At 40.2% G+C, this 24,293-nt stretch overlaps 1 protein-coding gene across 1 annotated transcript; it reads right to left on the bottom strand.

Annotated features, from left to right (window-relative positions):
- Nucleotides 1-8,402: 8,402 nt before the first annotated feature.
- Nucleotides 8,403-23,994, bottom strand: NRSN1 (neurensin 1). The gene is made up of 3 exons (XM_079778430.1): nucleotides 23,931-23,994; nucleotides 18,258-18,455; nucleotides 8,403-8,819 (listed from the first exon to the last, which is right to left on the bottom strand). The coding sequence occupies exons 2-3, from the start codon at nucleotides 18,444-18,446 to the stop codon at nucleotides 8,421-8,423; spliced, it is 588 nt and encodes a 195-aa protein (XP_079634556.1). The 5' UTR covers nucleotides 18,447-18,455; nucleotides 23,931-23,994; the 3' UTR covers nucleotides 8,403-8,420.
- Nucleotides 23,995-24,293: the final 299 nt, after the last annotated feature.

Below are 24,293 nucleotides of genomic sequence, written 5' to 3'. Positions count from 1 at the left end.
GGCTGACAGAAAATGTGTACACAGGCAAATGAGAGCCTTATGCTGTCCCCTGAGCCGGGTGCATTTTAAATGAGCCACACCCCAGGTAATAACAGCTGGCATTTATTAAGGGCTAGCTCTCTGTAAGTCATTCTTCCAAGTGCTTTAGATGCATTAACTCATTTAGCCTTTATCAGCAATCCTGGTAGGTACAAGCTGTTATAATTATTGATAGCTGAGGAAACTGAGTCACAGAAGGTTGTAATGATTTGGCCAAATTTTTACGGTCTGCAAAGTGATAGAGCTAAGTTTTGAATGTATAGAGTGTGAGTGGAGAGTCTGCACGCTTAACCTCGAGGCTTTGATGCCTCCCTCAGTCAGGTTGGGTTGTGCTTCCATAGTTAAAAATGCATAAGCACCTGGCCGGTGTGGGTCAGTGGCTGAGCATTGACTTAGGAACTAGAAGGTCATGGTTTGATTCCTGGTCAGGGCACATGTCCAGGTTGTGGACTTTATCCCCAGTGGGGGTGTGTGCAAGAGGCAGCCAATCCATGATTCTCTATAATCATTGATGTTTCTATCTCTCCCTCTCCCTTCCTCTCTGAAATCAATAAAAATCTATTTTAAAAAAATAAAAATGTATAAGCAACAGCATGGATGAATCTGGAGATGACTATGCTGAGTGAAATGAGCCAGTCAGAGAAAGACTAGTACTATATAATCTCTCTTGCATGTGGAATCCCATGAGCAAAATAAACTGATGAACAAAATAGAACCAGAGGGATGGATATTTGGAACAGACTGACAGCTATCAGAGGGAAGGGGTGTGGTAGGTGGTGGAGGAGACTGGATAAAAGAAGGTGAGAGATGAGCTAAAGAGTATATATGTATAACCCAAATATACAGACAACGGTGTGGTGATGGCCAGGGGACAGTGGGGGCAGAGGCTGGGTGGAGGTGAGCAAAGCAGGGAGGAGAGTGGGGACATCTGTAATAGTGTCAACAATAAAAATAAAGTTTAAAAAAGTGCACAAACCACCCATGGGGTTTAAGGCACTAAAACCATCCAGGAATTCCCTAAACGCATTTTAGGATAAGTCAAAGCATGCAAGGCCCTGAGGAGCTGCATGGGAAATATGTTCTTACCCATGTCACACAAAGTGGTGGAGGTCACCAGGAGGTTGGGTGGGTAAGAAAAATTATGGCCATTTTTTGAGCTAAAATGCCTCACTTCAGCAAGCATTTATTGAGCTTCTCCTATGAACTAGATACCATGTTAAGTATTGTGCAGAAATATGAGTAAGACATAGTATCAACTTTCAAGGACCTCACTGATGAGCAGGTTTGCCTTTTATAAAATTTCTGAGGAAACAAAAATAGCAGTTTGGACTGATCTTCTGTAAACTCAGCACTAGGGAGTCTCACCTCCATTGCTTGTGCTGATTCCCATGTAGAAGTAACGTGTATATTTCCTGCTGGCATTTTATGCTCTGTGAAAGTGCAGAGCTCTGTGATAAAGGACATGTTTAAACTCAGACGTTTTAAACGGAGATGAGATGCAGCTACTTTCTCATCCTTTCCAGAACAATCTATTCACAGGGGAGGGCCTCTGAGAGTCAGGCCACCTCGGTGTAAATGCTAGTTTGATCACTCCTGGCTACATGCTCTTGGGTGAACCTAGACTCCCTTATGTATAAAATGGAGAAAATAAAAGTAGTCACCCTTTGAATGCTTTCAAGAATAAATTAAATGCAAAACTGCATGGCAATGTTTATCACAGTGCGTGCAACTGAGAAAGCTCTCAATACATGTAAGCTCTTTTGATTGTTTTCTTGGCATTCTTCCTTTTCTGAGTTTCATCTCCTCAAGCAGTACTTGGAAAGAGACTCTCCAGCAAGACAAAGATTATAGATCCTCCCCTCTCCGCCTGCCCCCTCCCCTCTCCCCAAGAGCAGATAGTAAATTGGCCCAGGGGAAAGATATAGAAACAACAGGCTCAGCATTTCTTGCTGATATTCCATTTATGAGAAAGCAAAGGAAGTAACAAGGGAGCAATTCCTCTGGAATAGACTCTGCAGTTGATGCTGCACTGGAGACAGAAACCTTGAGAGAAGGCCAAGGCCGCCTTAAGCGCTGGGGCACAGAGCACTCCCTCTCCCGTCAGCTCCCTTCTCTAGGGTTCGGGCCCTGCAGCTCTTCCCACTGGGGCTGCTCTGAGTGGTCTCCTACTATCCTCAAGCTTTCCTTCTCTGGCCTGATCTTGGTCTTCTGTAGGAAACCTCAGCCTCCACCGAGATTCAGCCTCAGCCTCCAGTCTGGCCCTTTGCACAGCCCTAGCGGGAGCTGTTCACATTGGAGCTGGGTAGCTTTGTGACCTTGTCACTACAGATGCCAGTTCTCCCCAGGGCATCTGTAGTGATGCACCCACCCGCTCTGGGAGTTTGTATGTGCTGTTGCCTCTGCCTTGAAAGCTCTTCTCTCTCTCTTCCCAGGGTCCACTGCCACTCCCCAATCTCCAAAGGACTAAATTCCTCCTGAGGCCAGGATCACTCTGCTTCATTTCTACTCATATTTCAAGATAAAGTTTAAATAGCATGTCCTCAGGGAGGCTTGCCTGGAATCTTATCTAGAATAAATCCCTTCATGTAAACAAAATCCCTTGATGCTTTTTATTTTATTTTTTAAGCCTCTAATACAACAGTGATTTGCTTCACGTCTATATAAAGGTCACGGGGTCAGACCCTGTCTGTCCTGGTCTGCACTTTGTGAATATAAACAGCTCTGCCTTCCCCGACCCCCCCAGCCTCTCTCAGAGGAAACCTTTTAATATTTCCTATTTGAAACTCTTCCAATGGCTTCTTCCATAACTGTAAATAACGTATTTATTATTTCCTGATTTATAACTGAGACTGTTTTCCTACCATGAAAGATGAGGGTTTAATTTAATTTCTCTACATCTCATGCCCCCCTCTTCTTTCCAAAGTTTGTAATGTCTCATTTTTCGTTCTTTCATTGGGTTATCTTTATAACTGCACACTTTAACGGAGGCCATTATTTCTTTTCATAAATGTGAGATAATTACCCTTGCTTCCTCACTAAATTAGATGAGGGTATTAGTATTTCTACCATAATCTCCTCTTAATTTTTTTTCCCATCTGCTTTCCAAAATTTGCTAGTTCTACCTTTATTTTAATATCTTCAAATTTATTACATATGCAGTCTATTTTATAATCATTATTTAGATTTTCCTTTTGTCCATAGTTTGACTTGGGACGTTGGAAAGAAGTAAACCATTGGTTGGACTTTGTAAAATGTTTGTGTCTGCAGAGCCCCTGGGGCACAGAGTGCCCTTCTTCCTCTGCGGGATCAGCATCCAGCTCCTGTTCTACTAGAAACGAATGTGCCCAATAGGAAGGTCAAAGTTCAAATGGCTCCTTTGTTCTTACACTCTATCAATTCTTCCCCATGATTTTACAATCATGCTTAATATTTGGACTGTAATTTCCTTGTGCAGTTTTTATTAAAATTTTATTTTTGGAGTTTCTATGGTTTTTATCTTTTCTTTTTCATAGAGCATATCTATTTTCTGTAGACTGAAAGTTACCTTACCATCAGTTGCATGCAATCAGTTTTTCCCTTTCCCAATCTAAATTTTATTGCTTTTTTCTTGTTGATTGTTCTTTCTGGAAGCTTGCTAGATCCTTTTTATCTTTTGTGTTCTCAAATTTCATACGAATGTTTCAATTTTTTTATTTGGATTTAAAAATTTTGTTATTAAATTTATTGGGGTGACATTGGTTCATAAAATTATATACGTTTCAAGTGCACAGTTCTATAATACATCATCTGTATATTGTCAAAAATGACTTTTTTAAACCATTCACATTGCTGAATATTCAGCAGGCACTTCCAATATTAAGATTTCTATATTCTACAGCCTGGAGAAATTTTCTTCTATTATTTTATTAATAATTTCTTCTTCACTTTTTCCTGTTATCTTTTTCTCTTTGACTGACTCTCTGTCTTTTATCTTTTTTTGCTTCATAATTTTATTTTTATGGGAGGTATTTTACTTTTGGGAAAATACCTTCAACTTATTCTCTTATGAATGTGTTGTTTTTAAACTATTTGATATTCCTTTTCATAGTATTCTATTTTTATCTAATTTATGCAATTTTTTTCTTGAAGACTAGACTTTTTTAGAGTTGTCCTATGGTTTCTGAAATACTTATATTTCCCAAGGAGTCTATTATTTTCTATATATATCTTCTTTCAAGAAGCTGGTTTTCCTCAGATGTCATGGTTCCGGTGTACGTTCCTATTTAAGAATGAAGGATCAGGTGTTTATCCAGGGCTGCTGGAGACAATGGACTCTGCTCTTCACTAGGCAGGCATAGCTCGTCCATCAGCCTCCCCCAGGAATGAGAGGTAAGACTGGTAGCTCTGTCAGCAAGCAGGGCTCATTGGCTGGAGGATGTTGCGTTTAGATGGAATATGGCAAGATAGCCATTAGACTGGAGTCCCCCAAGCCCCAATGTTAGCTGGAGGAGAAGTTCTGCTCTGGGGTACTCATAGCCATATTCTCAGTCTCAGTCCAAATGCACACACACACATCCATTAAATATAAAATCTTTTAGTCTCCCTATTAAACATCTCTTGTGTTTTCTGTAGTGCTAGCACAATGTCTAGCTCTAGGTTTAAAAATATGCAATAATTGTTTTAAATGACCCTGTAATAGTAGCCCATAGCTTTTATGTATTTGCTCTTGAGGGTTCACCACTCATTAAGTCATGCTCCCTGTACGCAAGCAACTAATAGTCTAGCTTCTAATGGAAGAAACAGATGTGTAAACAAATCACTGTAATAGAGGGAGATAAGTGCGATAGAATGTGTTTGTACAAAGTGCTGGCACTTGAGGAAGAGACATTAAGTCTGACCTGGGAGATGGAGCGGGAGTGAGAGAGAAAGATACACAGAGAAGGTGACATTTCCAGAGGCAGAACTGATACTGAACGAAAGTGCAGCTGCAAGCCTGTAAGCCAGGCTGCTCAGATTTGAATCCCGACTCCGTTGTCGCTTACTGCTTCTCCTTAGGCCTGTTATCTCTGCCTATTTCTGCCTGTGTCAAATGGGCAAATGATAATAGCCCAACTTCCTAGGGTTTTAGTGAGGGGTAAATGAATTACTATACATAAAATGCTTCAATGGTGCCTTCCATTCAATACATATTAGCTCATCATTATTGCTATGACTGTATTTCTTGGTGTGGCCTTGAATGAGAGGTTCAGTAGCCAGAGTAGGGGCCCATGGTTATTGCTGGGAAAGTTAGCTTTGTGAGTGGAGGCACCGTGGCAAGAAAATGCAGGCACATTTAGGGGGGAGAGTGGCTGAGTATCACTAGGATGCAGGTTCCAGCACATGTGCCAGAATAAAACTGGGAAGGGATGGGACAGGTCACAGGAGGCCAAGGAAGTGCACGGAGGAGCTGCTTTCACATCTGTCATCAGTTTTCTGGCTTGTGGTCCCGTGTGCTTATGCATCGCGTAAGTAAGGCAATTAACGAAGTTAGGGAATCTATAACCTATATAAATTAAAAAACTTCTAGGGACCCCATTCAATGGGTGGCATGGACAATTAGGAACGTTGAGAACATATAGGACCATCTCCCTGAAGATGACAGGAGATGTCAGGATTAAAAATAATGGAATGAAAAAAAATTCATAGCCTGGGGTGGGTGGTGGATTAGGTGGTCCTTTGTAAAAGGGGTTAGACTTTGTAAAAGGGGTTAGACTTTGTAAAAGGGGTTAGACTTTGAGTTCTAGAACTTGTTCCAATGTGCAGAAGAGTTGGAAAGGTGGGTTTTGGGAAGACATGAGAGTAAGCTTTCTAGCCATATAGAGCCATCATAAGATGTGGCGGCTTGCCCTCTGAGGCAGTAGGGTCCAGCCACTGAGGTGCCCAAGTGGATAGAAGTTGCTGGATCAGTGCTGACATGAGGTGGGCGGGGCCTTCTGCCTGGGGTGGGCCCACATAACATTTCTACCAACTCCACGTGCCTCTGCTTACATATCTACCGGCCAGACCTCCTTTCTATTTCAGCACCTTCTCTCCCACCTCTGTCCCCATCCATAGGTACGTAGTTACACTTTCCTCCAGAAGTTTCAGTACAGACGGGAAGGCTTGGCTCAGTGCAAGCAAACAGGCTGAGGCCAATGCTCTAAGAGCATCTGGTATATCATACCATTAAGCTCTCCCCAACCAAGCCTGAAAATCACTTTTAAAGCATTTGGTCTGCTACTCCCTGCCCTCAGATTGCCCAGGGCCTGTACTTTTTTCAAAGATCAAGTTATGTTTCCTATACCCATCAGCCTCTTCTGCTTTCCTACAAGATCTCTCAATCCCTCCTCCTTATAAGTCCCCACTCTCTCTAAGCCCGGGCAGGACAGGAAGGACAGGCTAGGTTGAGCTACTCTTTCAGACCCAGCTCCTACTGTATCCATCTCGATTCCTTTAGGCCTTTGAGGAATAGAGCTTCTTTTTAGTGGCTGCCAGCATGCCTGTACCTAAAAGCTCCCATGCCCTACAGCTATTATTTCTCATTTTGAAGGCTTTTAAAAGTCATCTTGCCCTGGCTGGGTAGCTCAGTCGGTTAGAGCATCATCCTGATATGCCAAGGTTGCAGGTTTGATCCCAGGTCAGGGCACATACAAGAATCAACCAATGGATGCATAAATAACTGGAACAATAAGTCCATTTCTCTCTCTCTCTCAAATCAATCAATAATTTTTTTTTAAAGTCCAGTCTCATCCTCAGAGACTCCTTGGTACCCAACACAGAAGCACTCCTGGGAGGCTTCAAATGCTGTTGCCTTGAACAGGTGCTCGGGGGCTTGTAGAAGGCTTCAAAGAATAAAATTAAAATGGTATTTCCACAGGGAGGTAGAGAACGTGAGGAACTGGAAGGATTTCTCCCAAATCTGGCCAGTGATCCTTGCTGAGGGGCCGATTTGCCCCGTGTTTTACGCTAGACTAGGCAAAATAAACAGTGTGCACAAAAGCGCACTAATTGCTTCATTTATTCCTCCATTTAGCCAGGGAACAGCAGAGCTCATTCAGTCTCAGGATGGAAAATTACATGATGGAGAGAAAACAGCCACACTGAAGGAATGACAATGCAGTTCAGGTTCTGCTGGTTCACATATTTTATTTATCCAGTGAAGGAAGGGAAGGGGGGAGGTGGAGAACACGAAAGGGCACAAATTCTGAGAGAATAAATACCAAGGTCACATCTTCCATTTTCCTCAGTCCATTTAGATCCACATATTTAATAAAAGTCAAAGGGATGAGACAAATATCTTGCTGGAGGATAAAATGTCTTATTGGAGAAAGAAAACCCCTTTCAAGGTTAATATCTACTCAGTGGTTTCTTATTTGAGGATGGCTTACTATTGTCTTTATAAAAATATGGCAGCCTCCTAGAAACTGCTGGGGTTGGATATCGAAGGGTAGATGGATGGAGGCCACTGACTTGGAGGCTTTCCTGGAGTCCAAGTTTCAAAGAACCTCACCTCACCATGGTGAGAAGCACAGGACATCATAAACATACTTGGAGGAGGCCTGATGACAGATGGCAAAAAAGGAACCTCAGACATCACAGCCCAGGACCCCCATTATACAGATGGGGGAACTGAGGCCTGGGAAATTAAATTATTCCCCTAAGGTCTCACAGCTATTTAGCAGTAGGAATTCCCCAAATTTCTTGGTTTCTAATTATGTGCTTTTGGACATTGCGTAAATAGATTCTCCCAACATCAACTTCTTTCTGAAGATTCTAGAGTTGGCAATTTCAGCTTAAGTGAAAAACAAACAAACAAACAAAAAAACCTAAACAGAAAGGATTTGTGAAGATCTCTGACAAATGTATCCAATCTCAAGAACCTCATGTTAAGATATAGTTAAAAGACTAATAATGTTCGGGTTAAAATCAGGGAACTCGATTTTTCTAGGGACACATATGACAATATCTTACATGTAATGAGATGGGAACAGAAGGCAGCACCACACAGGAGAGATTAGAAAAACGAATATTAGAAAGTAAAGGGGGCCACGGTAGTGACTGGTAGGCTGGTCTCAACTGTTCAGGGCTTCCCAATCACATGGAAAATGACACTGAGCCACAATCTATGGGAGGGGAGTTTCAGGGGGCTCCTGGGGGCATACAGAGGCACCCTCTAAGCAGCTGGCGCCTGTGCCCAGGTCGGCACATGGCATTCCCCCCCACCAGGGCCACTGAGCGGGTGAGTGTGAACTCATGCCCTCTGCTGCCCACAGCCTAGGACAGCCACGGGGCAAATCAAGGCCAAATCCTTGTCTTCTCAAACGCTGGCCTGCTCCATTGTAGCCATGTGTGTAAATCAGAGAGGAGAGGATGGGGGAAAGGGTTCAGGTTGCCAAGACAGGCTGGACATTTTGAACCCTGGACAAAGTGACTGGTATCTTTGTTTCCCCAGGGCCGGGCGCTTTTGTGATGGGTTGGGTGTGGGCCTTGATGTCTGCGATTCGCTCTTTAAACTTCTGCTGCAGGAATTTTTCTTCTTTGGAGTAGCTTTTCGCAAACACTGACATCAGCAGGCACCCTGCCATGGACGTGCCCCCGATGCAGAAGAGCACGGCTCCCGCCAGCTTGCACATGTCAAGGGCTCCATTAAACTGGACAGCATGTGTGTCGACCACCATGAAATCGGCTTCACCAAAAGCTTCGATCTTGGGGGGCACAAGAAAACCCACTGCCAGAACAGTCAGTCCGAGAACCACAAAGATGGTGCCGGAGATGAGTCCGACCTAGAGAAAGACACAATGAAGCGAGACAGGTGAGCACAGAGCCTCAGCTCTCCCGGAGCCGTCCAGGACGGGCCTTGTTTTGGGGGGAGGAGGGGGAGTGGATTTTCCCAGCCTATATAATTTCCTGGTAAAGAAGACAGTGAAAGGAGCACCTTTCAGAAACTGCAGTAGTGTCTTAATTTTTCCTTTGAGCTTTCGGTGTGCACAATGCTTTGTTGTTGACAAAGCCCCCTTTTGCTTACATTGTCTCACTTGGTCTCGAGGAAGAGAAAAGCAGCCCTGATATCCAGGAGCCGGCCTGACTCTACCCTGGCCTTGATGCTGTTAGCAGATGCCCAGAGCTCACAGCGAGGCCACGTTGTCCTCCTGTTGGCACAGTCAGTCTCACAGAACATCAACAGACAAAGCGCTTTCTGCCCCGTGATGAAGTAAGACTACTTCGCAGTTTTCTCTAAGCACAGACCAAAACAAGGTCAAATACCCAACACCTCCTCTCCTCTCCGCCAATATGAATGACTGCTGCATGTAGACCAATTACATCTTTAGTCTCTCCCTACAGATAAGATTCATTAAGAAATTCAATCATAGAATTGCCCCTGACAATCTAGGGGGAACTCCTATTCCCTTAGGCCCTCCCCCAAATCACCCAACTAAAGCCCACATCCTATATGTCCTTCTTCACACTCCCTTACTGAAATACTCCAGGAGCCCTCACGGTGTCATCTCTCTCACTATGATGCGTAATAAAGTTAACTGTTCAATATATAGGTATGTCCTGGTGATTCTGGCTGGAAGACAGTGACAGTCTGTGTAACTAACTACTTACCTCTTCCCTAAGTCCGTGGGGATGCAACCATAACCATTTAAAGCTGAGGAGATGTAACCTTGCAGAGGGTAGGTCACGGCCCAGGATGAACAGCTAGCAAGCTGCAGAGGCAGGGCTGGAAGCCACACATCTGACCCCAGGCCAGTGCTCTTTCTCTAACAGGGAGCTATTTGGTTGGGCCTGTGCAGATGCTGAGAAGTGGTAGGAATAGCAGATGGAAATTACACCACATCAGCTCAAGTTCTAATAAAATGTAACATGCTGAAGATGGAAAGTAATACACCATGTGGTGGATTAAACTCAGAGGTTTGGAATTAACAGACACAGACTTGGATTCTAGCACTGCCAACTAGCAATGAATCATATAAGGAATGTTACTTAAACACTCTTATTAATGTCCTCACCTATAAAATGATAAATGATAATAGTACCCACCTCCTAGAGTTGTTATGAAGACTAAGAGACATTCATGAAAGGCTTAGTCCTTTGCCTAAGTAATACATTGGAATAAGTAGTTATTGTTTGGAAATGTACCTCTTTTAAAATTATGCTACATTGGCAACTGCATTACAATTGCTCAATACTTAGAATAAAGAACAGCTAATATAGTTATTTATTTTTTAAACACATTTCTCATTTCCTCCTGTCTCTAATTGCTTTTAGTTAGAATAACAAGGTAGGAAAAATAACCAAATGCATAACACCATTTAATCTTGAACATTTAAAGTATGTTTACTTAACTTATTTATTAATTAAATCCCATGGTAATACAGTAATAAAGAAGTTTTATATAATAGAAGAAAAACGTATTTGCAAACCCGTCACCTTAACAAAAGGGCAAAAGGAAAATTAGTATTATTGAGCATTGTGAACCTCAAGAAGAAATATATCTGCAAAGAAGAAGAACTGATGATTAATTGGACTCAAATTCATAATCAGAGTCTAAGAACTGTTGCTGGCAGAGGTCTCGCATGCATGCTGAGAGTCGGGAGAAAGCCACAGGCTGAACTGTGAGTCACCTGAACTGTACTTGTGCTCAGAGTGAGCTGACTCTTATAAAGGAGTTCCTGGCATCATATTTCAACCAACAGGCTGAGACCTGCCTCATCTAATCAGAGCTACACAGCTATACCCTCATTTGCATATTTACTGACCAATCAGAGCAGCTCCATAATAACCAGTCAGAATAGGATTCCAGCCAATCAAGACATTGCTATTTGGACCAATCAAACTGTGCAAACTTGGATTCCTGATTTACATAAAAATAGATTAATCTGGGACCAAGGTGGAAGCTTTTCCTATATAAAGCAATCTTTCCTTGGTCTTTGGGGAGATGACTTTCAGTTTCTCCTGGAGGCTGAGTTTCTCCAGTTTGCAAATTGTTTTAACTGAGTAAAATTTCTACTTTTACCACACTTGAGATTGGGGACTCTTTTTGGCATTGGATTGGTGGCAGTGACCTTTTGCTGAAAGCATCTATTATAAATTAGGCCTAGTGCTAGATATGTTTTTCACTTTATCCTCACCAGCCTTATAAGAGGTAGATATTTTTATTCCTATTTCACCTATCAAACACTGTGGTTTATAGGGTTGAAGAAGCATAGTTCAAGGTCCTATAATTAGCAAATGGTTTGATTGGACTCTGTCCCAGGTCTTCTAAGCTCTCCACCCTTTTTATTCTCCCATGATACTTCATCAATTATGATTTTGTATATTGCCTGATATTATTTTCTTTTATTGCAACAAAGTTTTTGTTACCAGAGATGGACAAAATTCCATTATGTAATAGTGTGAGCAAACTGAAAAACAAACAAAAAAAGTCAATATAATCTCTTATGAAAAAAAAAAAGAAACTATACTCCATAAGACATTAGGACAGAAAAAAATTGGGTTGTAAAATAGCTTTCTATTTTATAATTTCAAATAGCTTTCTACATTTTTCTAAAAATTGTGGTGAATAAATTCACCATCAAAGACTAACCATTATTTAAACATAACTTAAAAAATGACTCATATTGGAAAATTTTGAATGCACAAACTAAAATAACTTAAATATCCATGGTGACTTGCTTCATATGTCACTAAATTACCTTCCTCCTTAAGAACTGGCAATAATTCTCAAAAATTGAGGGCAGCAAAAAATGTATCCATCTTAGCTTCTAAAGTTCTTCAGAGTAACTGAGGCCAATGCTCTCCATCTTCTATTTCTGTCTTGTCTCTCCACAGCTCTGATTCCAGCCTGTGCTCAATAAATATTCCTGACTGGCTAACCTGAACCACCAGGCTGCTGAATATGGAGCCAGGTGATTAATTCTCAGAGCAGTCTGCTCTTCAACTGAGCAGTGCTCTATAGTTCAAAATTCATGCTTAGAATAGCCGTCAAAAGCTAAAAGGCAAACCATGACTTGTAGATGGCAAAATTTCTGCTCACTTCAAGAACTGGAGAGTGGCTGGCCTCCCTGAGCCTTCTCCCTTTTCCTTGTGATATCCATGTATCAGAGAGAGAGAGAGAGATGCCTACCATCTGTGGAGGGGAACACAATGTAATGGAAAGCTAACTCCAAAGAGTCTGAAGGTACCACAAATGTAAGTCTAATGGGAATCTTCAAGAGATGCTCCCAGAGAGGCACTCTAAACCTGTTAAAACATATCAGGGAGAACTTGGTATGGTAGGCATGAAGGAGACCAATGATGGAATCAAACTTCCCTGCATTTTAACATCCCTCAACATATAATGGAGGTGGGGAGGGATGCTGGCATGCATCAGCTTAATTCTGGTACCATGTTGGAATACTGGAGAGAATAAAAAATCTTGAGAGTGATGCTCTACAATATCACAATTGTCTCTAGGTTGCAGTGGTCCTAGATCTAAGAAGATAAGGGCTCTATTAAATAGAGTTTTAAAAAATGCAACACAGAGATCTTTTAAGGGTTGAAGAGAGCAAAGCAGCCCTGTTTAGGGCCATGCAGAAGAGTTGAAATGCTTTTTGGCAAAGGGCCTCCCCCAGGTATACCAGAGCAGCCCAGGGCTGTGGGGTGCTCAGATCAATACCAATAGTGAGAGAGAAAGACCTCCCCAAGCTGTGACGAAGCTTGAAGACAGCAGCAAGGACAGCTTTTGAACTGTAGTTTCTGATGACTCCCCTGGCTGTGGGGAGCATGTGTGAAAACCCAGTCCTAGCTGTTGGAAGAGAGGACTGGATAGGGAGGAGAACTTGGATTCCAGAAATTCTGCTGCTGGGGGCAACAAGCCAGCGAATGCTATTATTTTGACCAACATCCCCTTCGTTGTATCTCCGTGAGCTGATGAGTTCTGAAAATGCAGTTTACTCCAATGAGCAGATTTGGCAGCAGTAGCAACGCAGCTGTTCTGGCAGCGAGGAGGCAGTAATGACTGTTGGAAGCAAGAGCTAGTATGGCAGGGAAGAGCAGCATGTGGGGGGAAATGCTGGATGGAGCTAAATGTGAAAGGAGCCATCTGGGTTAGAGGTAATTCAGGGGAAGCACATCAAGAGTGAAGACTGGCTTTTCTTCTTCATTAGCCCCAAGGGCTGCTGCTGACCTCTCCTTGGCAGGATCTGAGCTATGAGTAGTGTCAGCTTGCCAGCAGAGATAACAAATTCTAGCTTGTGTCGCGACCTTCTTGCCTGACCTACCTGTCGGGACACTGAGCTTTACAAAGTCGAAAACCTATGCCAGACTATGATCTAGGTCCTTTCTCATGCCTTACCTCCTACAGTGTTAAAGCTCCCTTCACCTGGGTGGTGGTACCCATTCTCCTGCATTGGTTCTTCTACTTCACAGAGGCTCTGTCCCTCTCTCGCACATGAACACATTCGCTGCTTCAATCTTCAGTATCTGTTCTAAAACCCTGCGTTCCTCACTAGCTACTGCTTCACGTCATTCCTGCTTTTGACAGCCAAGTTTGGTCCTCCATGATTCCACTGAAATTGCTCTCTCCAAGGTCACTACTGACCTCCTAATTTTCAAATCCCATGTGATTTTTCTTATCTCATTTGAATGTTCTGCAGTCATTGTGTTAAACACTCATGCTTTCTTCAAACCCTCACCTATTGTTATCCCTGATACAACTCTCTTCTCTTTTTACATCTTCCCCTTTAATAACCCACTCTCAACCTGCTTTGCCAGATATTGTTCTTAATTATCGGTGTTCTCAAGGGTTCCACCTTGACTCATACCTTTTGTTCAATATGTTCTCTCTAATGTTTATTTATTTTTTTAAAATATATTTTATTGATTTTTTACAGAGAGGAAGAGAGAGGGATAGAGAGTTAGAAACATCGATGATAGAGAAACATCGATCAGCTGCCTCTTGCACAACCCCTACTGGGGATGTGCCCGCAACCAAGGTACATGCCCTTGACTGGAATCGAACCTAGGACCTTTTAGTCCGCAGGCTGACGCTCTATCCACTGAGCCAAACCGGTTTCGGCTCTCTCTAATGTTTAATCTGCCGCTGACATTTCAATACTACCTATATATCAATGACTTCCAATTCTTCACAACTTGGGCCTAAATAATTATCCTGGACTCTAGCCTCATATTTATAACAGTCAATAGGAGGATTGTTACAGTCCAATATGATAAACACTCCCCTAAAAGTAGTCATAGTAGTTACTGGGAGCACTCAGTGGGGGAGGGGGGGGTAAAAGAGGATGTCCCAAAGGTTCATCAAACCCAAATATTCAAAATGGTACTCCTTCCTTCCTTTCCATTTTTCCTATCTGTGTTCCTGCCAGCCATTCACTGACTCTTTCCTCACATTAATAGTTAATAGTGAGTTAAGTCATATGGATTCTATCTCATAAAGTTCTCTTGAACCTTGAATCACCACAGCTATTCTAATGGCGCAGACCATTACTATATCTTGCTCTGATCATCACAATAGCATTCTGATGGTTTCCATTGGTAGTCTTATCCTTCTTTATCCATTCTTCAAGTCCTATCTAAGAAAAACATTTAAAAATACAATGAACATCACATGGATTGTCTCTTAAGAGGCTTCCATAGCTTTTCTCATTTCAAGTATGAAATAATCTCCTTAATATCTAGTAATACTTTGAAGAGAAATAAATAAAAGTAAGTTTAAATTCTGACTTAGCTTAGGGGGGAAACTGGAGAGATCGGGACAGATAGGAGGAAGGTCTTGAGAGAAAAGAGGGAGAGCAGCTGCACCAGGTTCTCCCCATCCTGTGCTTCTAACTACTTTGACTACTTTTAAGGGAATGTTTAGAATGTAGGATTGTAACAATCTTTGTATGTGTCTATCTTTTCCATTTGCTATATTAGTACTATACCTTATTCACAAGTAAAGAATAGCATTTTATTCACAATTGAACCCCAGAGTCTAACACATATTTTGTGCAGAGTGGACCTATTCTGTAGAAAGAATAGCACAGTGAGATGGATGCCATGTCGATCCATATGACAGAGCAAATAATCTACCTCATCCCCATTTGATTCCAATCTCCATTCTCATTAACCCCTCCATGCCGCCCACTGCCAGGGAGCTGGTTTGAGGGCAGAGTCCCATTGAGACACTATGAGCAGAGTCCCCAGGGAGATATCAACATGACCATGGCAACATTATAGTGGAAGAAGGGAAGGGGAAGCTCAGAGCTTGAACCAACTACAAATGCAATTTGAAATGAAAAAACAAAATAAAAAAAAAGAATCATAATAGAAACATATGCATAGCCAATTCCTTTCTCTGTATTGGTAGAGAGTACTTCAAAAACCTACGGAAATGAACTCACTTATATTTCCAAGGAGGAAAGGCAACAGTGGTCAGTTTATTCCATTTGTAGGGGTGAGGTCTCTAAGACAGTGATTCCTAGGTTATTCAGGTTGACTGAAGGGTTCTGAATGCCCAGTCCAGTGTTAATGACTAGAATATGAGTCTAAGATTTGGATTTTGCTATAATATAATCTCTATGAGGCTATGGATTTTGCCTGTTTTTCTTCTCTGCAAGAATACTTTTGGATCCTGTTTGTATAAAATAAAAGGGAGAAAATATTGAATATGAAAATCTGAAATCTGGGGTTGGTAATTTACTGTGAGTTCTTTATTTCAAATACAAACTTTTATATTATTTGATCAACTTACAGCAGCACAAATCACATAATCATCAGTGCTTTGGATCCACATAAATGCTGACGATATTCTGTATGGCAGTGGCATTTTAGGCTCTTGGCACAACAGATCTGTGAGGCAAATATTTGTTTTTTGACACATACTGAAGCAACCACCCACTTATGTGGGTAAATACAATATGTGCCAGCTTGGCTATTTATTTCATTGGTTCAGGCCAGTAAGGATTCATCAGAGGTGACAGGGCAAGGATGATAGCTTGACCAATTCTAATACAGAGCACATGACCCTAGTGAGATTTTTAATAATACAGGTCTTGGATAACCTATGTTAACAACTGTTATCCAATATTTTGTTTATTAACTAGATTTCCAGTTTTATTTCCACTTCAGGATTTAATGTTCCATATGGCACCTGGTAATAGTAACTACTACATTGAATGCTTATTGAGTGAGTACATTGTTCTAAGCACTAGGTAAATATTACCTTATTTAATCCTCACAACTTTATCTAGTTGGTACTATAAGTATTACCATAAGAGTCCCATTAAGGTCAATTACTGTCCAAAGTTGCAGAGCTATTAAATGGAAGAGCTGATATTTGAACCATGCAGTCTGAGGACAGAGTCCATGTTCATAATCATAATATTGCATTGTCTCTTGTTACACTATTGCCAATAAATTGCAAGTTTATGTCAATATCAATGTCTGAAATTGTGAGATATTTTGGGAGAAAGTCAGAATGATTGGAAACCCCTGAGGTACAGAATGTTATACCTGGAGGGGACCAGAAACATCATGCAAGGCTGTATCTTCTCAGAATCCCTTCCCAAATCCTCAGCCTTTTCTTTATTTCTAAATGTTGGCATGTCCCAATGACCCTTCTCTTCTATGTCCCTACTGTCTTCCTAGGTGATCTCATCTAGTCTAGTGCTTTATAGACATTCTTTATACCACTGACTCCCAATCCATGAGCTGCAGATCAGTATATTTAAATTGCCACTAGGGATTTCCATTTGCGTGTCTAATAGGCATCACCAATATGGTTGGGTAGCTGGAATCAAACTCTTAGTTCCCCACTCATCCCACTGCTCTCCCTGTGTTCTCTATCCCAGTAAATGATAACACCATTCACTAAACAGCTCAGGCTGCAAGCCGTGGAGTCATGCTTGACTCCACTTTGCCTTTTATCTAGTTCATCAGCATGTCCTGACAGCGTGGCCTTCAAACTTTATGCTAAATTTGACTACTTATCACCATCTCCACTAACACCACCTTAATTTAAGTCACCATTATGTCTTATTGGGGTAGTTTAATAGCCCCTATACTAGCTGCTTCTATACTTTTCCTTCTATAATCTCTTTTCTGTACACTAGCCAGAATTATCCTGTCAAAGTATTAATTTGATCACAAAATTCTTCTGTGTAAAATGTTCACATGGCTTCTCATGGCTCTCCAGGTAAGAGTCAAAGTCCTCACTATCATCTATAAGGCTCTACATACATCATCTGAGCCCTGTTGTTTTCCTGAATCCATCACCTTTCCTTTTCCCCATTTCATTCCACTCCAAAAAGACTGTACCTCTTGCTATTTTTTCAAATACATCAAACTTATTCTCATTTCAGAGCTTTAGATTTGCTATTTTCCCAATCTGGAATGACCTTAAGCTAGATAATTTTATGGTCTGCTCCCTCAGCTCATCCTCATATTTACTCAAATATTTACCATGGAAACCTTTCTATGATCAGCATATCCAAATACATGTCCTCCACCACTCCCTGTCCTCTTATCCTAATTTATTGCTCTTCATTGTACTTGTCACTACCTGACATTCTATTATGTGGTTTCTTTCTTTATGGTCTGTTTACCATGATAGATGGTAAGTTCCATGAGGGCAAGGGCTTTTACCCCTCCTGCTTACCACTTTAATCTGCAGCATTTTGCAACATTTTGGCACAGAATAGGTGCTCACTAATTATATGTTGAATATACTGTCTACTGAGGTTCCTTCATTAGAGGAAGTTGATGATCAGATATCTCGTAGAGCTTGAGCTGGGATACAGGCCACTTTATTATGTCCCAGCATTAACCCTCTCTATATACCCAGTTATTTCCTTTTTAATAATTATTATAACTTGTCAAATGATACTCATCAAGACTGTAAGGGATGCTGAAAGCATATAGTATTTTGCCCATGGATGGCTTCACAATTGATGAATTTAGTGGCACGTTAATAACAGTAGCAAAAATAATAATTAATGAGGGCAATTGTACTTATTAATGTTTAACCTGAAAATCAACAATAATGCTGTCTAGAGACTTCCTTCAGCTCAAGGTTTATATTCTACTTTCCTAAGGGAAGAAAACTGTATTTACTATCACCAGGAGGGATGCACACACTAAGTTCCATTCTTAACCTCAGAGTTCTCTACAGCTCTACAGTACTTACCATATCCAATAGCTGTTGCATTTCCTAAGTTAAACACATGCTTCTGACTTACCTTCCAGAATACTGAGCTCCACTTGTTAGGTGATCTCTGGATCTGGAAATCATCCTCATACTCCCAGATTGAGGTGGTACAGTCCTCATAAAACTGGTGCAGATAAGACCGGACTCCATAGCGCTGGTACCCGCCCTCAGCAGCAGCTGGTGCCTGCTTGGACCCACAGACATTGCTGCAAGAACTCATCCTTCCCAGCTGGAATGACAATATCCATGTGCATCAGCCTCATGGGCTCTGGCCTCAGGATCAAAAGGCATATCAAAGATGAGAACCAGCCTGAGTAGTGTCAGCTTATTTGAACAATGCTCTTTTCTTAAGAGAAAAGACACTTTTCAAACCTGCCTTTCTTGTAAGCTTAATGCAAACTTTCCATAAATACTCAATGATTAGAATTGGTTCTCCATGAGTAAAACCAGACATAACAGCATAGCTCACTTAAACTATCCAAAAATGTAAGCATGAAGCACATGAGAAATGACAACAAAGAGGCTGAGTTTTCATTGTCTTGACAAGTAATCTTTAATCTCTTGGAATCCCATAGTCTTTATATTTACTTGTAAAGAAATAGGTAGGCATTCACTTTCTACAGATGGAATTTGTCTTGGGCTGTCCTCTCAGATGCTTAATGGTGTTCCCTTGTGGAAACTACATAGTGTTACTCTTAGTAGTTTGGAATTCTGCCTTTGGATCTAATGTATCTTGCTCTAACATTTTAACTAATTGTCAAGTTGTACAAAAGCTTTATTAAAAAGCTTATGAGCAACTTGTGCTTCCTGCTTTATTAATCACAAATGACTTGGGCAATAATTTACACCTCACTAACTATAACATCAGGTAGTTCAGTAATTATTTGTGGTTACATCTCTCCATGTGAGATGCCAATAATGTAGAGAGTAGACCCAGCTTTTATTATCTTCCATGAGGTGTCTAGTATGAATAAGAATTCAGATAACTATTAAATGAAACTATATTCCAGATAGGTTTTTTGGGACTCTGCCTTCTTCTTGGTTGACCTAATCATTACCCATGGAGAGAGGCATTTGATTATTAATCCATAGGGGGGGAAGGAATTACTAAGGGATAGCAATTTTAGTGAGCAAGAGAATTCTCAGTTATTCTCTGTTTGTTCTTTGGTTTTCTGATCTCCATATAAACAAAGTATTGTGTAGCTGGAGGTATGAAATATTGTTTAGATTTTTCAATTATCCTCTAGATTATTTTCCTTGTGTGGACATAGTCTCAAAATGACAAAGCAAGGAACAATATAGAAGGGCATTTTCCCAATTGAACCAGGGCTTGTGCTATAATTCAAGCTAACAGAAGACATAATAAATGTTTCCAATTACTTATCAAGAAGCCAAGTAGTCATGTATATCTACAAGGAAAAAATAATCTAAATTTTTGGCCAGTGCCCCTGTGTAGCCACTTAGTTTGGTTGGATAGACTCATGGGCTAAAAGCAAAGTTGAAGCCAGGGATATTTAACATTTTCCTGTCCCATGGCCACAAAGTGAACCTATAAGAATATCTTGTAAATGTTTGCCCTTGGCCATAAGTGGGTTATAGTTAGGAAATTTAGTCAAATTCAGGAAAATATGGCCCTCATCTTAAAAAATGATGCAATCAGGTGCTAAAGATGATAACCAATAACATCATCCTTGTAAGTGTTGGTTAATATTACATTTAGTGCCTAACTCCCTGTACCTGTGCCTTCTTCCTACTTCAGGTGTAGCTACCATTTAAAGAAATCATAGGAGGAGAGATCAAGGGAGGCATTTTTTTTTTTTTTTTAGCTTTTAAACATTTCAAATCAAGAGTTTAGAATGTACTTTGCCTAATTAGAACAGCAGTCTGATGGATCAGATTTTGTAAACCTAGTTGTTTATCCAACAAAAAGCATTGACTCAGTCTGCGGATTCATGGCCAATGTCTTCTTTTGTTAACCTAGTTTTCATATTTTAAATGCCAGGATGACTTCTTCAGTACTATTTACTTAATGCTTGTACAATGAAGATGATTAATAAGGGCTATGACTAGTGATCTACAAGTAGAACACTTTTAAAGGCACTTTCTTTTAAGACATTCTAACAAAATCTCAGTCAAAAGGAGATAGGATTATTATTACCAATTCTGCTTTGCTACTGAAGAAACTGAGGCATAGACGAATCATCTGCTAAAGGTTATACCATGAGTCAGGGAGCAGATGAAACATGACAATACATGCACTGACTCACATACTTAGATGATTAGAACCAACTTATTCAAATATATATTTTCAGATTTTCTATAAAGTATCAGGAACTTTAACATAAAAAAGGACAAAAATAGATATTACGGGAGAAAAAGAATCCTTCATAGCAACAGTAAGACTTATTTTTCTGAGTTGTTGAAGTCATTCTTTCTTAGGATTGAGCTTTCATGCAGAGCAGCACTGGGTGATATATTTTAGTCATTCCCTGCACAGCTTGTCTCCAGCACACCAGGTTAACTGTTTCTGCTTTATAGGATGAGACTCAGCAATGCAACTTTGTTAAACACAACATAGGTAAAATCATAAGAGAGACAGGAAATGTGATAAAACAAATGTTTTTGAGGCTGAGTGATGGAAGGCTATACTCTAAGTCAGAATGGATTTTAGTGATGCTAGATACATTCCTGAAAAGGAATCCTAATGAGCCTTTCTCTTCTCTCCAAGCACAACAACATGGCCTGCACTGTGCTAACCCATCAGAGCAGAGAATAGACTTTAATGCTAGTTTTTGATCTGCAATTTACTGGTCATGCCATCTCAGGCAAACTCATTAACCTCTCTGGGCTCTGGTTTTAAACCTTAAAATAAGATGGTTGCACTCTCATACCTTCTAGATATAGTTGTGCAGGAGTCTTTGGCCATGAATCTACAGAGTGGGTCAATTATTTTTGTTGGATAAAGAACTAGGTTTACTAATTTCCCACCTCCTTCTAAACTCTCATTAATTGATTGTCATTGTCCCAAATTCTGCTTTACTATTGTATGTAGGGAACTTCAGTTCAAAAGAGCATATAAGCTACTAATTGGGTTAGTTACTTGGTATTTAGTAGAATAAATAGTTGTATATGGTTTGTTTAATAAATTAACTTCAGTATCATTGTATGTGGCCTACAATAGTACTTCCTGGGGCCTTAGAGGTTCATACATATAACTTGGGATTAACTCCAAGAGAAGAATGATCACTTGGAAGAACATGAATGTTAAAATATAACAAAATGGAATGAGAATGTTGCCCCTACAAAATCTCAACAAAGAGTTACATTCCTCATACGTAATCCAACAACTTTTTGTCCCAATATAGAAAATGTTACAGTAATTGGAATCTACCTGGTTAATTAATACCTCCAGTATCATAAATAGGATACACGGGGCCACATTAAGAGCTGAGTAATTAGAGAAGAAATGGAAGATATATTAAAGGCTTTTTAGCTTGGCTCATCATTTCCTTAATGAGCAAGTTCCATGAGAATTCTGATATTTGTATTTCAACAGCTATACAGTATCAACAGCAAAAACAGTAATGTTAAATCTATGACTGTTGTTAAGTGACAGATCCTAGAGGGCTCCCCTTTTTTGAGAAATCCTTAGTATCCCAAGAAATGCATGAATGGGGGGAAGAGGTGAGTGAAAATATTTCCAATATTGTATTTAAATGAATTCTGTGAATATTCATTTTATAAACACTTCTTGTGGAGCCTGTTGCATCCTCATTTCCAGCATGGCCATATTTTTTATTTTTTAAATATATTTTTATTGATTTCACAGAGGAAGGGAGAGGTAGAGAGAGAGAGAGAGAAACATCAATGATGAGAGAGAATTATTGAGCATCTGCTTCCTGCACACCCTCACTGGGGATCAAGCCCATAACCCAGGCATGTGCCTTGTTGGGGAATCAAACTGTGACTTCCCAGTTCATAGGTCAATGCTCAACCGCTGAGTCATGCCTGATGGACCAACATGGCCATTTTGATGGAGCACAAGCAACTCTGGTTTCTTGGTCATCTATGAAGAGGCAGTTGTTTTTTATCTCCCTGAGGACATTCTAGGTGCTGATAAGTGAGGATCCACCCACATTTTTTTTTTAATTTTTCTTTTTGTAATCTGTCTATCTCAATTGCATGTACAATTATACATTAAATGGATATTCAATTCTTAGCAACACAGCATACCTATCATATCCCAGAAACCCATAAAAGGAGAAAATCATAGCTTAACTTCCCTTCCAAACTCTTTTGAGAGGTTTTCTGCAATCTGCATATTAAACATCACCCTCTATCACTCTCTATCTCCTTGTCAAATCTGGTTGTCTTCATAGTACTTGTTACTACCTGATATCTGTTATGTATGCTATGAAAGACCAGGTACATGATAGACTGCAAGCTTCACAAGGGCAGGGACTTCTGTCCTGTTTACCCCTTTGATCTCAAGCACTTTGAAACCTCTTGGCACAGAGTTCTGCCTGGGTTGATGTGGGTGATGGCCTGAGTGGTCCTTCATTTTTCATTCCTCTGTTCCCTCAGTGTTTTTTAAAGCCCTAATTATGTGCTAGATTATGCGAGATAATGTTACAAAGATGAGCAGGGCACAGTCTGTTCTCAATAGACCCTTGGATTTGAAGGAGAAGTCCTCATAAGGCAATCATTGCAATGGAACAAGCACCAAAATGAGATATTTGCAGCAGAAGTACAAATACTGAGAATCCCTTGAACAATTCCTCTATTTGGCAAACAAACTCATACATGTGTTATTTTGATCTCTATGTGTGCCAATATCCTACAGTATCGATTAGTTGGAAATTTGAATTTGTCTAGTATATGCAGTTACTTTTTATTTTACTTAAAAAATATTCATAGCCATGAAAACAGAAATAAATATTTATGCCTCATGAAACTCTAAGAATATCACTGACTTTATATTACTTGTCTTCACGGCCTCCTTGAGAGAAGACTGACAGAAAATTGAGGCATAAAAAGGATGAGTGTTTTCCCATGGCTCTGTGTGTGAGTCAGTTGTTGAGTCCAGGCACAGGCCCTGTTCTATTTATTCTACTTGAAATACCATTCCATTTTCATACTGCTTTTCTCTCCCATAAAATCATTCTGAGATAATGAGAGTGAGGTTCCCATTAGAGCCACTTTCCCACAGGGCCAGTTCTGCAAGGTATAGGCACGTGGCTGATTTAGACCATTTACCCAGCACCAAACCAAAAGGGCAATTCACTTAAAGGACTCAGACTCACGGTAGATGCAGGAAGACATGAAAGCCTGTTCACAGCTTTTTCACTTCGTAAGCAGGCATTCTAGAATTATATAAGCATGACCTTGAAACTTGAAAATGTGTTTCTAGATCATTTCAAACGTATTTCATTCTCCTGTAATAGTGGTAGAGATTGTGGCTCTATCTTAGAGCTTTTTATACCCTGGAAATCAATGGCTATGCATCCACCATGTAATTTTTAAAGGAGGGGTGATGACATGCAATTATCTTATTATTTTACTCCCTCAAGATATATTTTTAAGAAAACTATATAATGTCTAAAACCAAAATGAAAAGAACCCATATTCTCTTTAAATCTCTTATTTGTCTACATACCAATGACAAGGTGCTTATAAATCAACATGTGACAAGTTTGAGTCTTACCTTTGAAGTCCTCCTCTTCCTCTTTTTGTTATTTACTCTTTGACCTTTCTTCTTAATGGCACATTCTTCAAGCCTATTTAAGAAAAAAAAAATCTCTGAAGAATGTGATCTAGATAAAAACCTAAATTTTATAAGCCATTTTTATAAGTTACAAAGAATCATTTTAATGTTAACAAAAACATTAGCAAAGAACTTGTTCAAGAACAGAGATAGCTTTTTTTTAACAAAAGTATAACATTTTGTAACTTTTTAATGGACTCTTGTGAGTTTATAGAGTAAATAGGACAACACAAATGAAAAGGGCCCTGTAAACTATAACACATTATGCAAACACTATTATGATTTTGATATAAATTATATCCC

This window comes from Cnephaeus nilssonii (assembly GCF_951640355.1).
Source record: "Cnephaeus nilssonii genome assembly, chromosome: 7".
Taxonomy (NCBI): domain Eukaryota; kingdom Metazoa; phylum Chordata; class Mammalia; order Chiroptera; family Vespertilionidae; genus Cnephaeus; species Cnephaeus nilssonii.
This window is presented reverse-complemented; position numbering and strand designations above follow the sequence as displayed.

What these genes read in the sequence shown, in the direction of transcription:
- NRSN1 (XM_079778430.1), bottom strand. Translation starts at nt 18,446, where the DNA reads ATGAGTTCTTGCAGCAATGTCTGTGGGTCCAAGCAGGCACCAGCTGCT. An exon ending in GGAGCTCAGTATTCTGGAAG is followed by an intron (nt 8,820 to 18,257) that starts GTAAGTCAGAAG and finishes GTCTTTCTCTAG; the next exon opens with GTCGGACTCATCTCCGGCAC.